Source organism: Thunnus thynnus, chromosome 24, assembly GCF_963924715.1.
Source record: "Thunnus thynnus chromosome 24, fThuThy2.1, whole genome shotgun sequence".
In the NCBI taxonomy this organism is placed as follows: domain Eukaryota; kingdom Metazoa; phylum Chordata; class Actinopteri; order Scombriformes; family Scombridae; genus Thunnus; species Thunnus thynnus.
In genome coordinates, this window is record NC_089540.1 from 6066072 (window position 1) to 6086794 (window position 20723).

Here is a 20723-nt window from a genome sequence, read left to right on the forward strand (position 1 = left end):
GAGCAGAACCACATTTCTATTTTGAGATAAGAAATAACACTCAATGTTGATCATTTTCTCCATGGTCCGATTATGATTCGATGAATATGTTAACTACAAAAGTATTTAATACACATTTACCAGAAGTTTGTAACTGACTACTGCTGTGATGGAACACACAAGACACACATAAGAGAATACAGGAAGAAAAAAAAACAGGAAAAAATACTCCGTCAGACTTCAAGGTTGTTTAATTTCAAACGTTAATATATTTGTCTTCTAATTCATAGTGAACTATTCATCCAGCTTCCACACTCCTACAGGTCACCTCGTATCTGCAGCGACTACAGAAGAGCCCGAAAAAGGGTGACACAGTAACAATGCTTTCTCAAAATAAATATTTTTCATTATAAAATAATAAACCTTCAAATAAATATATATTTTTTAACTTTACACTAAGCAATGTTGGAATTAGAAAATAAATTTTTCATATAAGGTCACTGTACAATTTACAAGTAGAAGGGATAAGATTTTTCCTTTGTAAATTACATTAAAATGATTGATATACATTCCAGTGAATGTAAAAACATTGTATGAATGAAGTTTACTGATTCATAGAAATGTGGATTTATCAAGGTGCCTCTGGTATGGCAGAAAAACTTTTCACAGTTGAAGTATTATTATATGTACAAAAATAAAACATCTCTCAAACTCATTTTCTAATTTACATACCCTTTGCATTGACTACTTTACATACAGTTAGTAACAGGAGTCTGTTCTTAGCATATAAGTTGTATTAAATGTTAAAAAAAAAAAAAAAAAAAAAAAAAGGCTATCCATTTGGACTCTCATAGCAACAACAATATCTGGGCACTTGAGTGAAGAATTATTTTCCAGGACAAAAACAGTAGTTGAGTATGTCTTCATACCTTTAAAAAAAAACGTGGAGCGCTTATTTTGGTTTACCTTTCAAGTGAATCTTTTGCCAGGGTGAGTGTAGGCCTTTAGTAGGTAAAAAATTTTGTAGAGTCACTTTAAAAGTTGACAATTTAAGGCATATTTTGACTTTGTCTGCCAAGATCTGGTAGGCACGAAGATGTAGATGGAAAAACACAAAAACTCAAGCATGACAGCATCACTATCTCTCTAATCAAACTTTTTCAGACTACAAAACTACAAGACCAAAACATCAGTTCAGTCAACGTTGAGTCATTATCTTTTTCATCATCCACTTTTTCTTTTTTTTTTTGCATTTTAAACACATACACATGACCGTCTTGTCTACGTTGGCTTGCCAACAGCATCACAGTGGATTGGGTTTGTGTTCTTGCACCGACAGCCGGGTCGTGTGACTCGGTCATAGCAGCACTGGCACACGGCGACACATCCTTTAGCCGGGAGGTAGCACAGGAGACAGGGGAAGAGCAAGGAGAGGAGTGACACGGTGGTCCAGCGGACGCAGCAGTGCGACTGCGTGCACGAGAAGGGCTTGTCCGTGCACGTGTCCTCGTCGTCGCTGGAGCAGTGGTAGAAAAGCCCCTTGACGCAGCAGACGCACGTCCCGTACTCCACTGCGTCTTGCACTGAGCACATGCACCTCTGGCTGCACATCCAGCAGGAGGGGAGCACCCGTGGGCGACTGCACTCTGAGCACCGGCAGCGGCTGCAGTCCTCGCACTTGTTGGTGTGTTTGCCTTTAGAGCCTCTGCTGCCTGGCACCGCCACCACTGCCCTGCACTCATCGTTCAGCGGTTTCAGCTCTTCTGAGTTCAGCTCTGCGCGTTTCGGCTGGGTTCTGATTATCTGCTCGCTGCTTGCCGGGCTGCTGAGGAGCCTCTGGCCTGAAGAAGTGCTCCCCACGCTGGTCCTGATGCTACTCTGGGAGTCCTCGACGCTGGAGGACCGCAACGCGCCCTCTCTGGAAGAGATGGAAGTATCTGTGTTTCCATGCTGAGTCAATGAATGCAGGTTCCGGAGATTATTCGGCCTCTCTTCCCGAGTCTCCTGCTGATCGACGCTCCTCAAAACTGATGACGTAACCAAGTCATTCTTCTGCTGCCTAAGCTGTGAGGCCGGAGACCTTTGGGCAACTGTGGGCCCTTCTGTATACTCATTACTACTCCCAGTTATCCTAATCTGATCCAGAGATAACACTGGTGGAGTATGCGGTGGCTGCCCGTTGGTCAACAAGGGATCTGGTGGACCATCGGGGGTTTGCGGAGGCTGTGGTTGCAGTCTCCCTTCGTCATGCGGCGTGCCCAGCGAGCCAGTCGGTGACGGTGACCACCCGTGGTGTCCTCCTCCCCCGTCGCTGTCGTTCTGACTTCTGGAATCCATCTCGGGACTGAAGGGCCACTCTGACTGGCATGGGACACATCTGAAGTCCTGTAATAGAGACGGACAGTTTATATCTGTCGAGGTGTGACAAGCCATGCAAATGATGTCATGCAAATCCTAACTGATGTCTGCACAGGCTATGGAAATAAGTCCTAACAAATATCGTAGTGTCAGGGAGAGCGATGAATGCCTTAGATTATATAATTGTGAATCCAGTTTTGGATACCTTCTTTCAGGCTACTGTGAAAAACATAGATGATGATGAACAAAGAGCTTTTGGCATCTGGTAGCCGAGTGGGTATGACGCACACCATATAACAGCAACATCACTGGTTTGATTCCAGCCAGGGACCTTTGCTACGTGCCATCCTCCTCTCTCTGTCTCTCTCTCTCTCTCTGCATTTCCTGTCTGTATCTCTACCAACACCATCAAATAAAAGGCAAAATCCCCCCCCCCCCTCACCTCCCCCACAAAAAATTAAAAAAAAAAAAAGTTTGTTTAGTCATTGCTGTTGCATTCAAGCGGTGATATATTACAAATATCACATCCAAAATTTGTTTTCAACTGAATTTAGCCACCACAGTGCCAGATGGTTGTGCAAACTTCCTGTTTCCCCACAGTACGAAACAACAATGAGAAATTTTACCAAGAAAAATGCAATCATCTGGAACTGAAGCAATCCTTTTATTGTTGACAGTAAATTAATCTGCAACTATTTTGATCATAATCGATGTTTGAGGAGCTTTGAAGCAAAAATGCCAAAAATGAGAACATTAGCTGGTTTTCTTAAGTCCTCCATCGACTATACTACACTTAGTGCTACGTTAAACTTCTTGGTTAAACAAAAGAAGCTGTTTAAAAAAAAAAAAAAAGAGCCAACTTTTGGAAATTGTGATGGGCAGGTTTTACCGTTGTCTGACCTTAAACGGACCAACAAATTCTCAAGAAAATCATACCCACCCAACGCGCATATTAATAGTGTGACAAACAATGTGTCAAAGGTAGCAAATATGTAACACCAAATGTCTCGGGAGGATCAATATTTCCATTCTCTGAGGCTGTTTGTGCTAATGATCAAAGTTCAGGTGGTTTTCTGTGTAGAAGGAAGTTGGGTACTTTACTGAATACTGATACGGGTCAAACAGATAACTCAGATAACGAGAAAAGGAAGAACAAGGGGACTAAATGTCATTTTTGTTTGCAACCATTTGCAACTTTCTGATCTAAAGGTTCTTTACCATAAGTGCTTTTTTTATATTGCTGACCTTAAAAAACAGTTCTAACCTCTAGTCTATAGGCGCTCACGCAACCCCAGGTCAGTTACAATCTCTCTGATTCATCTCATGGAGAGTGTAAGCATTAGCATACTGCACTGTCACTCTGCATTAATCCAACATATTCAAATGCACAACCTTGTTTTCATCAACATATCACAGCAAAGTAAAGAAACTGACAGTAGTGGCCTTAATTCTCCTTCCTCGCGCTAATTAGCTTTCAAATGGCATCTTTGGGGAAGGGAGGGGAGAGGGGGGGGGGTTCACCCTTCTTTTTCAATGACAATACAGGAAAGGGCTTTTGTTTGTTGCATGACAAATGGCCTGCAGCAACCTTTCCCATTCTAACACATTTTACATTGTGACACTCCTGAAAAGAAGATGAGTGACAAGATAAAGGTTTGGAGCATGAAAGAGGCCGTGTAAAGTGTGAGTGATGCGTTGAGGGGTAGTCGTGGCGGTGGGGGTGAGGCTGCATGAGGGTTCTTTAGGATTTATGAGTGAGGGGCTTGCAGGCACACTCAAATTTTAACCTATTAGGGGAGGGGGGAGGGTACAGGCGTACAACCCCTCATCCACTTACAGGGCTTGTGTGGAGGCTATGTTGGCTACAGTGGGAAGGTGGGAGCTTGGGGGGGGGGTGGGGGGGCTGACGGAAGTAAGCTGGGGGAAACTGATGGCATCAGCTCTTAAAAATGACAGGTTAGAGATATTAAAAGACACACACACACACACACACAAAAAGAGAAATGACAGAGTGGCAGTGATTAAGTGGTGGATTAAATTTAGAACCCAATGAGTCATATTGTCTCTGAATCACATCTGATAAGTTTCCATTGTGTGTAGCAGATTTATATCGCAAATATACATGTGTAGGAGCACAAAAAGAAAAGAAAGTCTCATAAAAGTTCACTAGATATACAGTGTGGCCGGGGAGGTGGAAACGGAGTGTGTGTGTAGGGTGTGTGTGAACGCACATATGAGCAAACACATGTGCCAACTTGGACAAGACTACATCCTAATAAAACTGACACCAGCAGTGAGATGGATAATTAAAATTAGACACAGCCCAGTCTACGCTCATTTTAAACACCTGCCTTAATTACAGGAAAACCGCATTTTTAATTGTAAAATAATAGCCGTGTATGATAATTTGAGAATCTGTAAAAAGTAAGATAGAGCTCCTATAATGTTTATATATATATATATATATGCAACAGGTTTATAACAAGGTAAAGAAAGAGGAGGAGAGTTGGAAAGAGTCTACAAATGCTAGCAAACAAGGTTTTTTTTACGTGCGTTTACGAGCAAACTTGAGCCAAGAAGTATTTAAAAACCGACTCTTTGTGTTTAAAAAGGCAACACTTACCGTGCTTTCCACACTTTAGCCCCCGCTTAGGTGAAATTAATCCAATTCCAGAGAGAGTTTATTCCCTATATCAACAATTCAGTCGGGGAAGCCGTCGGTAAAATCCATTGAGAAAGTTTCCAACCGGAGCGCATTTTCATTAAGAGCTGCGCTAAGACGTAAATCCCGTGTTTTGCGCAAGAGCACGAGGCATTAAAAAACAGGCGAAAACTTCAATCAAGCCACCGCCGCAGTGTAAACTTAGCTTGACTCCACTTTCTTTGCAAACACGAAGAAGAAAAAAGAAGAGAAGCTCCAGCACACGTTGTTTTAAATTCGGTGTTTTATCCGCAAGGCTCTGAGAGGTTGCAAGTACTTTTTCTCGTGTGTTTCTTTTTTTTTTTTTTTTTTTTTTTTTTTTTTTTGCTCTTTCCGGAGAGGAGGTCGGGATTTGGGCTGTAAATGGCGTCAAGCTGAAGGGGGAACAGAGCGCTTGTTGTTGCAGCGGATATCTCGCATCCGGTGCTCAGCCATTGGCTGCTCTCAAGCAGCCATTCACACCCAGTCTGATCAATTATACTGCAGCAGCCAAACAGTGCTGCTCTACCGCTGAGGGAATATGACTGCTGCACTTCTGAAGTCTTGCATTTCTTACCACTGGTGACCCATTTCTTTTTAAAAAGTAGCTCTTCACATGTGACTCCCCAGAAATTAATCTCTTAGGTTAGTTCTTGCTGGTGGGATAGTTTTTGGATAGTTCCAGTTTCAATAAGGCTGCAAGTAAAGGTAATTCTGCATTGTTACGCTCAGAAGGTGATCAGTTCACCAATCAAAAATAACAAACTAAAAATCAATATATTTTATCAATATGGTGCAGAATTTACTCTTGATATAATGTCCTTATCTAAATTTATAGAATACATGATATTATGTAGTACTAAATGATATACTGCAAGTTACATGAGGGAAAAAAGGGTAGTTTCAAGAAAAGAAACAAAATTCTGATTCAAACTTAAATATAAGTGGTTGACTATGTTCAATAGTCAATTTAATGTTACTGTTATGCTATTTCACTACATTTTAGAGGGGAATATTGTACTACCCCCCCCCCCCCCCTCCACCCCAATTTAATTTACAGCTTAATATTTTATATTCAAAATATATGAATATCTTATAAAATGTTGCATTTTATAGATCAAACTACTCAACAATATATATAAAGTTGGCCCCACATTGACCAGCTGCAACATTAAAATGCTAATTTCTCCACAATATCCAATAATCTATATAACTGATAAGAAGGCATTTTGCAAAACGAGTACCTTTTCTTTTGATATGCTGAGTATAATTTGATGGTGTACTTCTACTTTTACCTAAGTAATGGATCTGAGTACCTCTTCCACCACTGTGTATCTTTGCTCGTGGTAGGATGTTGTGCAACCATTAAATTAATTAAAGAAAAATAATTTCAAAGCAGTTTGATGCACAGGCAAAAATAAGTGATTACTAAGGTAAGTTGCATCACTTACAGTACAAAAAAGCAAGGTCGTCCTGTGTTATTTCTGGCCTTTTAAAGATAACTATTTTATCTAGTTTAATCTAATTTTAGCATTTTAACTTAAACCTGGTCCAAGATCACGATCGACAGACTGAGTGGTTTCAGTGTCAGATAAATGAGAAGACAGTTCCTGTTGATAGCGAAAGGCCCAGGAGGACTAGTTCCCCCTGTGCACACGCTATCGACTTGCCTTTGAATTACAGGGCAGTATGTTAATCATTCCTAACATCCCAAGACACTTTCCTCATTCAGAAACTCTTTTCCAGGCTGCCTTAAATTTAAAAGGGTTAAAGCAATCCATGGGAGCTGATACAATTAATTATCAAGCCAATACTGTTTACTCCCAGCTGTTGTGAATAATTATGGAACAGCGCCCCCCTGTGGACTGTACATGACACTGCATGCTACAATCAATAAAGGCTCAGGAGAAACTTAAAAGCCTCAAAAGCAAGTCAGAATAAACCATCAGATCAGGTTAAATATCCATAAAAAACATCTGGAAAGTTTCTGATAATTTTAAAATGCATAAATGAATGTCAGAAAGGGGTAGAGTGTAAAATGAAAAGTGTGCTCTGTCAAAAGTCACACACACACAAAAACAAAGCACACATTATCTTAAAAATGAGGCTCAGTGTTAGCCAGCTTTGAAAGTACAACCATGAAAATGAAACATTTTTCAAAAAAGTTACAAAAAGGAAAAAAAAAAAAAAAAAGACCAATTAGTCCGTGTTCAGTCAGAGCTGACATCTCTCGCCCTGCCATGTCTCTATACCCTTGGTTGCCCTTCTTTTCTCTATTTCAGTAATGGAGTGTCTGATCATTTCCGGACAGAGTAATTATGAAATTGTGAGTTCCACACCACAGGGAGAGGTCACTTTAATCAACTCAGAGTATGACTCGGCAAATTAACTTGGATCCAGGTCAGGAAGCTTCCAGGACTTCCCTCTTTCTTTGAACAATGTATCTTCCATTGTTTTTCCTCTCCTGGGCTAATGTTCATTTACCCTTAAAGGTTTCCCTCTTCTGTTAAAAGTAATGAAAATGTCACATGCTTATGGCTGGAACATATTACGGAAAATTGTTTAAATGTATGGAACAAAATATGGGGGGAAAACCTAGAGATTTTGATTTTCAACTCTAAAAATCAGGAAAGTTCAGTAAAGTTGTATTAGTGTAATGTCAGCAGTGGTTTCAGAAAGACTATCAGTGGATGTTAAACAAACTCTTGTCAGTTAATTTTGAAAGTTACACTTATAGTTCATCCATACAGGTGTTTTCACTAAATAGACCTCTTCTCAGTCTTAACTGACATCTCCTTGAATCTCTGGCTAGACAAGTAAGGTGGATCAGTTTACACCTTCATGATTCTGGTGCATGGACATTGGTGACTGCACACTATTCCCAGCATAACACTGCCCAGCTTCACCTTCAGCAGAGCTCCCATCAGACACAATAACAAAATGTGTGCAGGGACTTTGAGCTGATGATGTGGCACAGGTGTTTAAGACCTTGGTATGTCATTGAACTTGGTAAAAAGTAGGGTTGGGTTGAATTTTTTCCACATAAACACATAAAAATGCCTAAGAAGGCAAATTAAAATTGGGGTTGTCTCATTAGGGTTGAGATTTTGGTAAAATAAAATAAAACAGTGTAAATAGTGGTTTGAGTGGGATCACTATTAGATTTATATTTGGCTGCTCTAGTGCTGCGACCCCATATCAAGGACAAAAGATGTTGTTTGGTGCAGGAAACCTTTAAGAGAGATGTCGAAGCAGGAGGGAAGACAGGGCTGGATGCAACAAAAATGACTAAAGATGAAGCAAAGCGTCCATGAGTACAACAAATTTAACCAAGTATCATTTACCACAGAACTGTTTTATCCTAACTTGGCAGAGCCTAGTGACTCACTGCTTTGTGCATTGATCAGTGCTAATGATGCACACCTGTTGTCACTTTCATAGATTAACACAAAATTAAATGTACATCACAGCAGGAATGAAGCCCTTCAACAAAACACATTACTTAACTGAACTTGTATTCTGTTGTTTGTCCAACACGACTGATATATTAATTAACTGAAACATTAGACTGAAATGAATGATTTAATACATGTTGGGAAGCTGGGCCTGGTGAAAAGGGGGGCAAATTTTTCACAGCCACATTAAATAGATGAATAAATAATACTTGGTTAAATCTGCAGTAACTTTTTGTGGCCATATGGGGGCAGTAGAAAAAAGCTGTAACCACATCTCTGACATACAAGCTAATAACTTTTGAAACAATGTGTACAGCTGAGTGGAAATACAGTTGGGTGATAATTCTCTGTGGTTTCATCACTATGAGCGATGCCTTTCACATTACACAGTCTTTGAATGTATTGTTGATATAAACATATTGATCAGTGCAGCTTTAAAGTTACAGAAGTAATTCTACACATTTTGGCAACCTTTAACTTTAGTGAAATTTATGTTGGTTGTCTGCACAAGAAGAGCCATTTTCAGCATAAAAAAGGTATATTGTTTTATGTTTAACCTAAGTTAAAGCTTCCTTTTTGCATTTCCATGAGTTGAGCTGCTGCTTCTCTCTGGATGAGGACCAGCATGGCCTATAGGGGCCACTAGTGCAGCTTTTAGAATTTCCATCTTTTGAAATTATGATATTTTCTCAACATTTTAATTTAAAGCATTGAACAAGACCACAAAACATGCTGTTTTAGTGTGAGAGGCCCCTGTGGTACTTCTAAACAAAAGACCAGAATAAAGAGTATTATCTGCAAGAGCGCATGACGTTCCCTTTTGTTTTGGGCTCTTTCTTGTCTCAGCGATTCCCTCCCCAGACTCTCGTGGATTTCTGTGTAAACAACAAGTTTCATTTATTGAATTTTCACATCTGTGGTGCTGTGATGCAACGCCAATAAATTTGGAAAGAATCCTCAGCAGACTCACTTTTGCTGATGAGCTACGCAGCCAGGCATACATTTGAGTGAAAGGTGAGGCTGATGACTAATTTTCCTCTTATTTCACACTCACCTTGCTGATTATGTAAACACTTGGCTTAGTTTTCAGAAGGAAACTTAAACACTCAAATGGACAGACACCCCTCATTTCCCTTCCTACTTTGGGCGCACCACTCACCCTCAATCAGAACTGTGTTTCCTTAAGGGGCTTGGTGCAATCAAGTGTGGATGTCTAACACTGAGGTTCTTTATAGGCAACACTCCTGCTCCACCCAATGTTAGAAATACCTCAAATTAAGAGACCTTTAGCATTTGTAGTCACTAGATAAATGCTGGACAGTCTGATTATTGTACTTCAGCGCAAGGAAAGTGAAGATTAACGTATTTGTAATACCATCTAAAACTCCATTTCTTCTAAATTAATAGCTTGGTGACACACTATAACATTGTCTTGCATATTTTGTCCCCATAAAATGTGTTGACATTAAAAGACCAGTTAATTAAGAGGGTATTTGGCTTGCATACCATTGTTGGAACCCTTAAAATCTTTCGTTCAGCCATCATTCTGAATTAAGCATGTTAAATGTCCTTTTACTGTGGAGCAAGGGTGTAGGTTTGAACAGTAGGTTAATTGTTTTCACATTGAATACATACAAGAAGTGCACTACATCAACAGTAGCATGTAACCTTCCTGTCATTACCCTCCCTGACTTCTTCGCTTGTAACAACAAATACAATAGCAAATAAGGAAAGAAAGGAAAAATATATCTATGCTTATACATACAATATACATGTATTTTAAAAATGAAAAATGTATAATATAATAAAGTAAAAAAAAAAGAATTCATAAAAGTGCCTGCAATGAATGCACAGATATTTCACAAGCTCAAACTTCACAATCTGTCATAGATCATCCAAGTGATCTCCTTGTGTCAGTACATTCCCCAAGTCACCATGTTCCACAAAGTATATGAAAGGTCCCCAAATCTTTCATACAAATTCAGTTTACCTCTGAGAATTAATGTATTTTTTTTCCACTGACAAACATTGAGCCATATTTTTGATCCAAGCCCCCATACTACGTCTTTCTGTTTTCTTCCAATAGAGTCTTGACAAACGTTGTGCTTGCAGTATGCACAAATTAATACATTTGAATTCTGCCTTTGTCCAAGGACGATCAGGAGGATACAGCCCTAACATAATAGCCTTAGGTTCAATGAGCACCTTTACAGGCAAAATGTTATCAATCATACAAATCACCTCACTGCAGTAAGTTGTTATCTTGTTGCATTCCCATATGCAGTGTATAAGCGTTCCTTGTAGAAGGTTACACTTAAAATAAATGTCTAGAATATTATCATTGAATTTGTGTATTTTGACTGGTGTCATTCACCAGCTGTACTGAAGTTTCAGACTAGTATTGGATAAGGGTGTCGGTTTGGTTTTAACTTTGGTAGGGACATTTTTGGTTTGACAGCCAAAATAATTGTGTATGTGTACTTGCCTTCTATCACTCTCTTCCTCTTTCATAGGCACATGTGTGCACAGACATACACACATAAAGAGCCTGACTCTGCAAAATGTTAACTGAATATACTCTTGCCTGAAACAGGCCTTGTATCATGTTTTCTCTGATTTTTACATTTTATTACATTGATTGACTACTTAACTATAAATCTGAGACCAAAATTAATATTTAAAATAACATATACTATAAGATAAATGTATAGAAACCTGTAGGCAATGTGCTGCTCTGTAACTCACTGCTGTAAGGTTTTCAAACCTTCTATCCTTTCAGTTTTTGAATTTGGGGGGCATAACTCAAGAGTTTCATGACAGAGTCACAGTGATGCTCAAATCTATCTTTAAATCATCTAAAAAAACTTCTATTTGTATTATTTTTAATTCAACTCCTAAACTTATGGTTAGATCTTTCACTCTGACATCAGAGCTCACCTGTCTATGTGTCTCTGTGCTGCTGCTGACAGGATTTTCATAATAAAATGATGTCTGACAGTCACAAACAAATCAGTTGGACAAGCTGCGGCTAATTTGGGTTATATATAATGTTCACGTCTTAATGACGCATATGCAATAATAACTCTGCTCTTGATCCACTCGTGGAAAAGGGGAGAGATGCCATTAAATAGTAAATATCTCTCCCACTAATGTCAAAGATTAATGTTTGGATTGATTCCAGAACATTCTTATTAACTAAGTTCAACTGTTACTGACACTTTGGTTCTTATTTAAAAAGGGAGCAGGGGTCTTAATTTGCTTTTGGGAGGGATTTTCATCAACAGTAATAAAGTTGTTTAATTAAACAGCATGTCTGAGCAACAATCACAAATTAGCTAACAAGACCATATGCCTGAAATTCAATATAATATCAAATGATCTTAATTTTGTCTAGTGTTTTCAATTCTGTTCTGACATTTGGATCGTGTAAACTATAAATACTAACCGCTTTTTCACCGACTCCACTACTGCTGCTGCTGGGCTGCAGCCAGTCAACAATGCGTACAGTTTGAAGTTGAGGGTTGCCAGATCATCAGGTTAAGTATCCACCATATCCTGCTCTTTCACTCTTTATTATAATTTTTTTTGCAGAAAACACACAAACCTGGAAACTCTGTAGAGATCTTACTGTTAACATTACATGGAGACAGTTCTTTTCAGTGTACTGAATCATTGGAATAGATTCATGAAATAGTTTCGTTCAAAAGATTCATTCACCGAATTGTTCAGTGCTTGACCAGAGCTCTGACTGTGTGGTCCCACTCACTGAACTGAAACATGGCCGAATGTTCAGTTCAGCTTGCTAGTGAACTGAGAATGGTAGCTTGTGAAGGATAAACCAGTGAGCTGAGAATTTAGTTGGATAAAGATACCAAACTGAAAGCTTCTATAACAAACTCCTACCCTATTATGTACAGCACGTATATTTTCGTGACACCTAATTATTAAAAAAAATATTTGGTATTACTTCCTACTACGAGACTTCAAGACATGAGGGGGAGGGAGAGGGAGAGGGGTGGGTTTGTCTATCATTCAGGTCTCACGTTCACTGTATACGTTTGAATCACTGAACATGCACCATTCCCTCTCCGTGAAAGGATTTGAGACACTCTCAGCCACCCATTTTTACATATTGCAGGTTTCACCACGCATTGCAAAATGTGTGGATTTGAAAAAAAAAAATTCAGAGATTGTCAAACGTAACCTAGCTCATTCTAAATTTATTCAAAATCTAATGAGTACAGATGCAGCAAATTTGTTTATGTGCTGGGGGCGGCTGAGGCTCAGAGGTAGAGCGGGTCGTCCACTAATTAGAAGGTCAGCGGTTTGATCCCCGGCTCCTCCAGTCTGCATGTCGAAGTGTGAAGTGTCCTTGGGCAAGATACTGAACACCAAACTGCTGTGAGTATGTGTGTGTGGGTGAGTGAGCATTAGAAACATTGTGATGTACTTTGGATAAAAAGCACTATATTACCTCTCATAGCGTGTCACAACTTGGTCTCAGGCAAGGAACACAACAATGCAACTCTAGAGTCTATAAACAAACACTGAAGGTACTAGATAAAAAGTCTAATTCCTACCACCACTGCAGTACTGTTGTTATAGAAGTATAATCTCTTGACATGTGAATTTTTTTTTTTGTTCATGGTTAATGTCTGTTTATTAGACAGGATTTTTAACAGTCTTGCCCCTCCTCCGTTTAAACAACTTGTAACAAACTGTAACACTGGCACAAGGTCAACAAGAGCCTCCACTAGAAGGGACTGTCACATTAAATTTCAGTTCACAAAGTTTTAGCCAGACTGCTTTTTTTAATCAGGGTGACCAGGTTGTGGAACACCTTGCCGATTGGTATCAGACAGTGCAGTACTTTTAAAAACTTTAAATCTTGCATTAAAAAAATGGCTGAAAGAAAACCAGTCTTGCAGTCATTAGAGTTCTCCGAAGGCCTTCGCTTATTTTTTTTTATACATTTATACTTATTTAATGTAATGCTATGCACTGCACTTATTTTAGATTATATATTGCCGTGTAATGTAATGTAATTTTACTACGTTTATCTCTTACTGCTCCGAATTGCCTGTCACTAGCATCTCTTGCCGAGGGACTGCAGATGGAAATATCTGTTGCAATATACATAATGTGCATTTTCCCTGACAAATAAACAACTAAATGTTGGGTTGATGTATATTTTCTATATTATACTGAAAGGGAAACAAGAAATAATAAAAAAAGGAAATATAAATTACAGTGCAAAATAAACAATATCAATGAGAAAACACAAGAAAAATAGTTAATATAGACTACAACTGCAGTGCAAATACAAATATTAAATCGAGAGCATAACTGACAAAATATAATAACAAATAGAAGCTATTAACTTTAACTATTTATCTAGCTATTAATTTATTCTTAATAAAATATAAAGAGGAAAATATTAATTTAAATGTGGAATCAAAAATAAATTGAATAGCCTAACTATAGTGCAAAACAAATATAAAGTCAAGAGACTAAGCAAATTATGAAAAAATAGAACACGCACATCCATACACTGGTGCAGGTACCAGATGCTATAATGTTTCCAAGGTGTTTATTTTCACCAAGCAGGATCTTTGTCAGGATAGAGATACACACACACACACACGTTCAGTAAGTGTATCCTTATAGCTGTAAAACAGTGACATGATGAGTGTGCACAGTAATGTTAAATGTTTATGCATATAATATCAATCTAGATAATGTCATATATCTGGATTGCAGTCCAAAACCAAGATTGTTTTATCATTGCAGGTAAATGTTGTGTCCCTGTGAACGAATCATGTTGGCTCACCACTGACTGAGAAATGAACAGTTGTTTCAGGAAGTGATTCAGTTCAGTTCGTTTACCCAAAAGATTAATTCGCGAATGACACAACACGACTTGATTGTTTGAGATAGGTAAAAATATTAGCAGGGACCTGCTGTGGAGCCAGCAAGGTCTGAAAATGGAGTATTTAATGATGACTGAGTTACAGCAATTACAGAAGTGTTTGTCCGGCGCCACAAGCAATGACCTTTTTTCTCTTGTCCCAGAATACCTGAACAGAGAATTTCTCCCGCTGAGCCCGGTAGAATGCCCTGCACATAAAGAAAGAGAAAATTGAAATGAAACCTAAAACCCCTGCTGCTGCAGGAGATGAACTGTGTCTGGATTGTCAAGCAGACACTGCAAACTGTTTGAAATAGCTTTGTAAAAGAGCGCAGTCTAAAAGTCCATTGCTTCTCCTCCCTGACTGGCACACATGCTGAGACAGAGCTCAAGCTGCTGCATTGCTGTGGTATGATCCTGCAGCCTGATGAGTGGGCCATTACAGCTGCCAGGTTTGGCACAGTGCTACTACATTTAATCAGAAAAATGTTTAATACAGATGTAGAAAAAAAGTAATTAATTTATGTGCTGTGGTCATGCCGACGGGCTACTTTTTCCATAGCAGCAGTGGTGGGGAAACCTGTTTAAATGGAGCACAGGTGGCATATGAAGCATCAGGCATGGCGCTGAATCTCAATCATAACAGCAGCAGGTAGTGGCAGGGCCAGACTAACCTGCCAGGGGCCCCAAGGTCAAAAATGAGTTGCTGGGCCCCCATTATACCAACCCCCGCCCAGTCCCCCTGACTCTTAATGCATTGTGTACAATTTTATATGCTGTTACACTGCCTGAAATCAGATTTTGACACACTGGCAGGGTCTCTTTACAAGATAGAACCCCAAGATTAGATAATAAAGCAGGTACCACGTAAAAGTCATAATTGTGTTAGTTGACACTGTACTCTAATGGTGTGTATTCATGAACACATTTTTAATTAAATTAGTACAAACCAGTTGACACACAGTAATCCTGGAGCTTTTGGGGCCCATTTGGCAGTTACCTACTTTGCCCAGTTTGTAATCCACTCTTGGGTAGAAGAGATGCTGTGGTCAACTTTAATTCAATGTTTATACAGCTTTTAAGTGCTGGTATTGACAGTGCAGTCCCTTTTCCCATTTGGTTTCAGCCACTACTAGTTGTGTAAAATATGTTAGCAGTTTGATATAAATGTGATATTTTGTTCACTTGCTGCACAAACAAGTTGGCATAAACGGCACGTACCTTTTTGTGTACAGAATTGAACCCAGCACTGTGTGCCGGTCAGATTTTCTGAAGAAGAAAGTGCACTAGAGGTCAACCAAAGCTGCTTTTACTTTGTCGCACTCTAAAAAAGGTGGTTGTACTGCAGAGCCAAAAATGCAGGAAGCAATTCTTTTTAAACATTCAAATTGATATCATTTATTCTGCCAGAGCAGAAGGCGAAAGACCTGCAGCATGCATTGTAATCAGTCATCATCCGGAATGGAGTGGAAGGTGTAACTACTCGTATTTTGTTTTAGCTTTCGTATTTGACCGAGGCCTTAATATAACATTTCTATGGTTACAGATTGGCTGGTAGTGCTTGAGTTTAAAGTTTTATTTTAGAAAATGTATTGCATACAGACATAGAACAAAAAATGGCTCAGTTCAAGAGGGTGTTATATGGGTGAGAAATGACTTAAATGACATAAATTGGATCTCTCCCTGTTATTACTTCACGTCAGAACTAAAATCTATGTGACATTTCTAAAACAGCTTCCTATTTCTGTACATCAAACATTATATCCATTAGTATTTTTTCTTTTAGATACAGTGTTTTGCTCTATGTGCTAATATGGAGTTCACAGCTTTGAATACTGGCTCCTCTCCAACTCTTTTGTTGACATCCCTGCTGACTCCCCCTTTTCATTTGAATACAGAGAATACATGCAGTATGCTGTGGCTGTACCCAACGTCTCAGAGGATGCTCCTAGCGGGCTCTGAGTCGGGGCAGAACTGGAGGGGGGAAAAGGGAATCACAGAATAGTTGCTGTTGGTGCTACAAGTCGTGATATGGGTACTGAGTGAGGCTCGGCTGGCCGTGTTTTTGTCTGAGTGGTGAGAACCTGGATATTCACAGGGTGACCTCACTGCAAAAATGAGATGTGCTTTAATACTGTGTACTTTATATTCAAATGGAAGTGCCAGTTTTCTGAAAATGATTTAATTTGGCTTTGGTGCATTTCAATATGGTCTCAATATTGTTTTTAACAAATGAAACTCTCTCAAGTCACTGGCTAATCTAGTTTCAACACTATTAAATCTATTAAAAGACTTGTAAGTTAAACATGTACACATTTATTTATAACGCATTGTCTCCATTCCATCGATTTCCTGGTCACTCTGACCTCTGCACTGCTCAGCAATCGCTCCTTGTACTGTTGACAATCATATGGATTGAAGCTTGCTCTCCTCTTGAGTACTCACCCTATACACCTGCGATGACCCCTGGTGTCACTTTGTGTTTGATTTGGTATTAACCTGTATCTCTGCTTGTTCTGCTGGTGACAGATTAGCATGACCTGGAATGATCTTTGGCGCCCAGTGTGTCCCTAGATTACATGAGTCCTAGCTGCAGTCTAATCACTCTCTCTGCTCTTCCCTACAGCCGCCCCTCGTTCTGGTTTGGTTATGTTGTTTTAGTTTATCTGTATGCCTTGTTTCACACCTTACAACACCCACACACACATCCTCCAGTCATGCACATCACACACACCACTGACTCTACTGATTTCCACACTCCATGTTGTGAATATTTAATTGGCACTTCAATTTGGTTTAATGTGATTTAATAAAGTAGGTTGTTTAACCGTTACCCTTGGTGTGTCTCTCATTTGTTGTGGCGACATAACCAGGTTATATCACCCTCCCAAAAAAAAGCCCTTCTCAAATCTGGTTTCTAACAATGTTATAAAGTCTGAGTGTATATAAATGCATTCCACTTTGAAAAAGACTCTCTAAGTAATGTCACAGATTAGCATTAGCAGGATAGGTGTGCTGATCCTGCATTAATTCTACCTATGGAAGCCTGTGTGCACCGGCATTGAGTCAGTAAATATACAGAAGTATATTTATTGCTTGCATGAGGTTATCCCCCATGTTGAAAGTATGTGTGTGTGTATATTGATGATATATTTGTTTGCGTATGATATATTTGTTTTTGTGTCTGTGTTTAGCTTGACAGTCGGGGATTTATGCTGGCAGGTCTTCTGTGTTCAAAAGCAGCTTAAACCTTTGTTTGCATGAATGATGGTCACATTTATACTTGTTGGCATAGAGACAGAGGGAGAGACATATTGCATTCATTCAACACGTCTCAGGACTGAGGGACATTATTCCTTTGAATAATGCTCAACTGGGAACGAACTTGCTGTACATGTTGAGCTCAACAGGACCAGCTGTATTGGAGAAAAGAGCAAAATAACTGCCAGAGTAAGAATAAAACCAGCCACAGACAGAGCAGATGCTCTCTCTGACACTGAAACACTCTTTCCAATTCTTCATCCTGTGATTCTGTGCTGTATAGCGTCAGAGAAAAAGCCTCCAGATGGGGTTTAACTTAAGCTTGTTTTTTGTCTTTTTGTGAAATGATGAAAGAGGCTAGAGGTGGGACCACTGCGGGAGGTGGAGAAAGTCAGGAAGCCAAACAAACCCAGACATAGTATCAGGTCTCAGGGTTTTAGCTGTCCAGCTGGGGTCACTGTTGTGATGTGTTTAATGAGTCTGTGTGTGTGTGTGTGTCACAGTGTCTCATCTATCACAATAAGAGGTACTGGGCTTGTGGGCTGAAGTAGAGGACTACTTAGAGAGGAAGCTGAGTTCTTTGCGACCCTCACTGACACCCGTAATGTGTGTGTGCTGATGTGCTTTAAGTGTTTGTGTGTCTGATTGTTCATTATGAACTAATCCATGAGGACAAACATCATTTTCTAATTTGCACTAGACACAAAGTGCGGATGAGGCTGATAGGAATGTCATTATCTTGCAGGTATTTGGTCATAAACCAGTGTTTTGGACAAATTAAAACCTGATAATGGCGCTAGATGAAAAGTTAAGATATTACAATTCATTTTGTGTGGAAGATGTAAAGTCAGGGGATTGCAAAAGTCATTAGGGTTCTTCCTCTGGGAATGTCAGTACCAAATTTAATGATCATCCAAAAGTAGTTGAGTTATTTCAGTCTGGGCCAAAGCGATGGACTGAAATACTGACATTGAAATCCCTAGAACCACTGCTAGCATGGCTAAAAACAAGTAATGGCTAAGTTTGAAGTATTACCAAACAGTAGTAGTCTTATTTCGTTTTATATCACATTTGACCATGAAATGTGTGTAAAAATGTCTTCAACAAGTGAGAATGATTTTATTCAGTGATAGGAATAAGTTCAAATGGTTATTTCAAAAATAAAATTTCTTTATTTCTGTATTGTATTTGCCAAGTTTTGGACACATAAAAGGGCCTCTTATAGCACTTAACTGATATTTTTTACATGAAGGTCAGTTTAATAATCGTGAGTACTACTTAAAGTACTACTATCTGTGAAAACAGTTGTATAACATCTCCTGTGGCTCGGGAGGAGTTTTGTCAAGTCTGAAAAAAAGAACCCAGGTCATGTCATAGTGATGTCATCAGCTTGGAGACTACAGATTTTCTGGTTTGCTTTACAAACTGCAGGTGTGTGGTTTGAAATACCAAGCAGGGATGGTCTAATGAAATACACTCAAGCTGCATTATTGGAAATGCAGTATCCAGTGTTTCCCTGAGTAAAGGTCAGGATATCTTGGCCTTTGCTGCCTCAATTTTGACCATGTTAAAAATAATATCTTTCTCTCCAGACCTGCCAAACCAGGGCACATTTTTTGAGTACCACTTTGGAGACCTAGATGAGTCAAATGCAAATCATTGCTATTCGCACAGTGAATAACAGTACATCATTTGCATACATGCATCCGTCAAACAGACAAAAAAGTGAAAGATGCACTGATATTAAAATTCTTGATACCAATAACAGATTGCTTACTAAAATATCTGTAGATGCCAACACTGTTAGTTGAAACTAACAGGAAGGAACAAAATTTCACCTAAGCTACACACTAATCTACCACTACTGCTGCATTTATATAGTTCCTATTGTTTACACCTCCACAATGATCAAACTTTAAGCCAATCTGATTTTTGAAAATATGACTTTCAGCTAATTTAAATAGATGGTGACAATGTAGCCAAACCAGTGTATAAACAGACTGTTTTGTGGTTTTGGTGAAATAAATATTTTTGAGCTGGTTAGTACAACTGTTCTCATTATAGGTAGGCTATTACTTAATGGTATGATGACCTGATAACAATACAGGCTGAATATGAACATGGCTTTTGAAACTCTAGAAGCAATCACATCTGTCCTTATATATTATACTTAATTTGCAATAGGGGTGTTTACTTTCCTTGAAATTTTCCTAGAGTAGGCTAAGTGCCAACACACACACACATACACAGCTCTCTCCCCTCATTTCTCTCCTTCAATATCTCATGGTGACTTTTCTTTTCTTCCTCTCACTTCAAAGTGTCCTCAGTGAAAAGTTGGTCAGGTTACTTCTCATTTGTACATGTAACCAGGGGCGACAGGTGCACACCTTACACCAGTGTTTTTCAACCTTTTTTTAATGCCACAACACATTTTTGACATTGAAAAAAATCCCTCGGCACACCGCCATCCCAAATGTTAGTAGCCTATCATTGTACCTAATATTATAAAGGACTTAAAATTGTACTCACTCAGTGTGAAACCTGGCCCTATTTAGATGAACACAAAGCTGATATGTTGGCAGGAATTGATGAAAGGCACACATGAAGCTCTTCCTCAACTGCTCTCAGTCACTCTCTGTTTTTAGTTTTTATAGCAATTAGGCTTGAAAAGCCAAGCTCGCATAGATATGTTGTGGAAAAAGGGAGAAATGTTGAAATAGTTCTGTTTGCCATGATTGGAAACTCCTTGGCAGCAGTCAACCAAAAACTGTCCAAAGTTAGATTAGCATAGCTCAGTTTTAAACCACAGTCTTGTCTCAGTTCAATTAGTTGCTCCTGCCATGTCATGTCCTTTCCAAAAACTACTGCTGAGCTATATGTGTCCCTAACCCTTATCAAGGCTGAGGGGAAATAAAAGGATAACTTCTCCTCAAGAGTTTTCAGATGTTCACCTATTATCTCACACAATGCAGCAGTGTTGACATGTCCTTGCCATTTTTGGGTGAAGGAAAACATTTTGAGAGTGGCCCTTTCCAGATGTTGTTGCCAGAGGGAGACCTTTGAACAGAATGCATTTGTATAT

At 39.1% G+C, this 20723-nt stretch overlaps 1 protein-coding gene across 1 annotated transcript; it reads right to left on the minus strand.

Annotated features, from left to right (window-relative positions):
* Positions 1–212: 212 nt before the first annotated feature.
* Positions 213–5572, minus strand: spry2 (sprouty RTK signaling antagonist 2). The gene is made up of 2 exons (XM_067583240.1): positions 4961–5572; positions 213–2364 (listed from the first exon to the last, which is right to left on the minus strand). Exon 2 carries the CDS (start codon positions 2314–2316, stop codon positions 1261–1263), a length of 1056 nt encoding a protein of 351 aa, XP_067439341.1. The 5' UTR covers positions 2317–2364; positions 4961–5572; the 3' UTR covers positions 213–1260.
* Positions 5573–20723: the final 15151 nt, after the last annotated feature.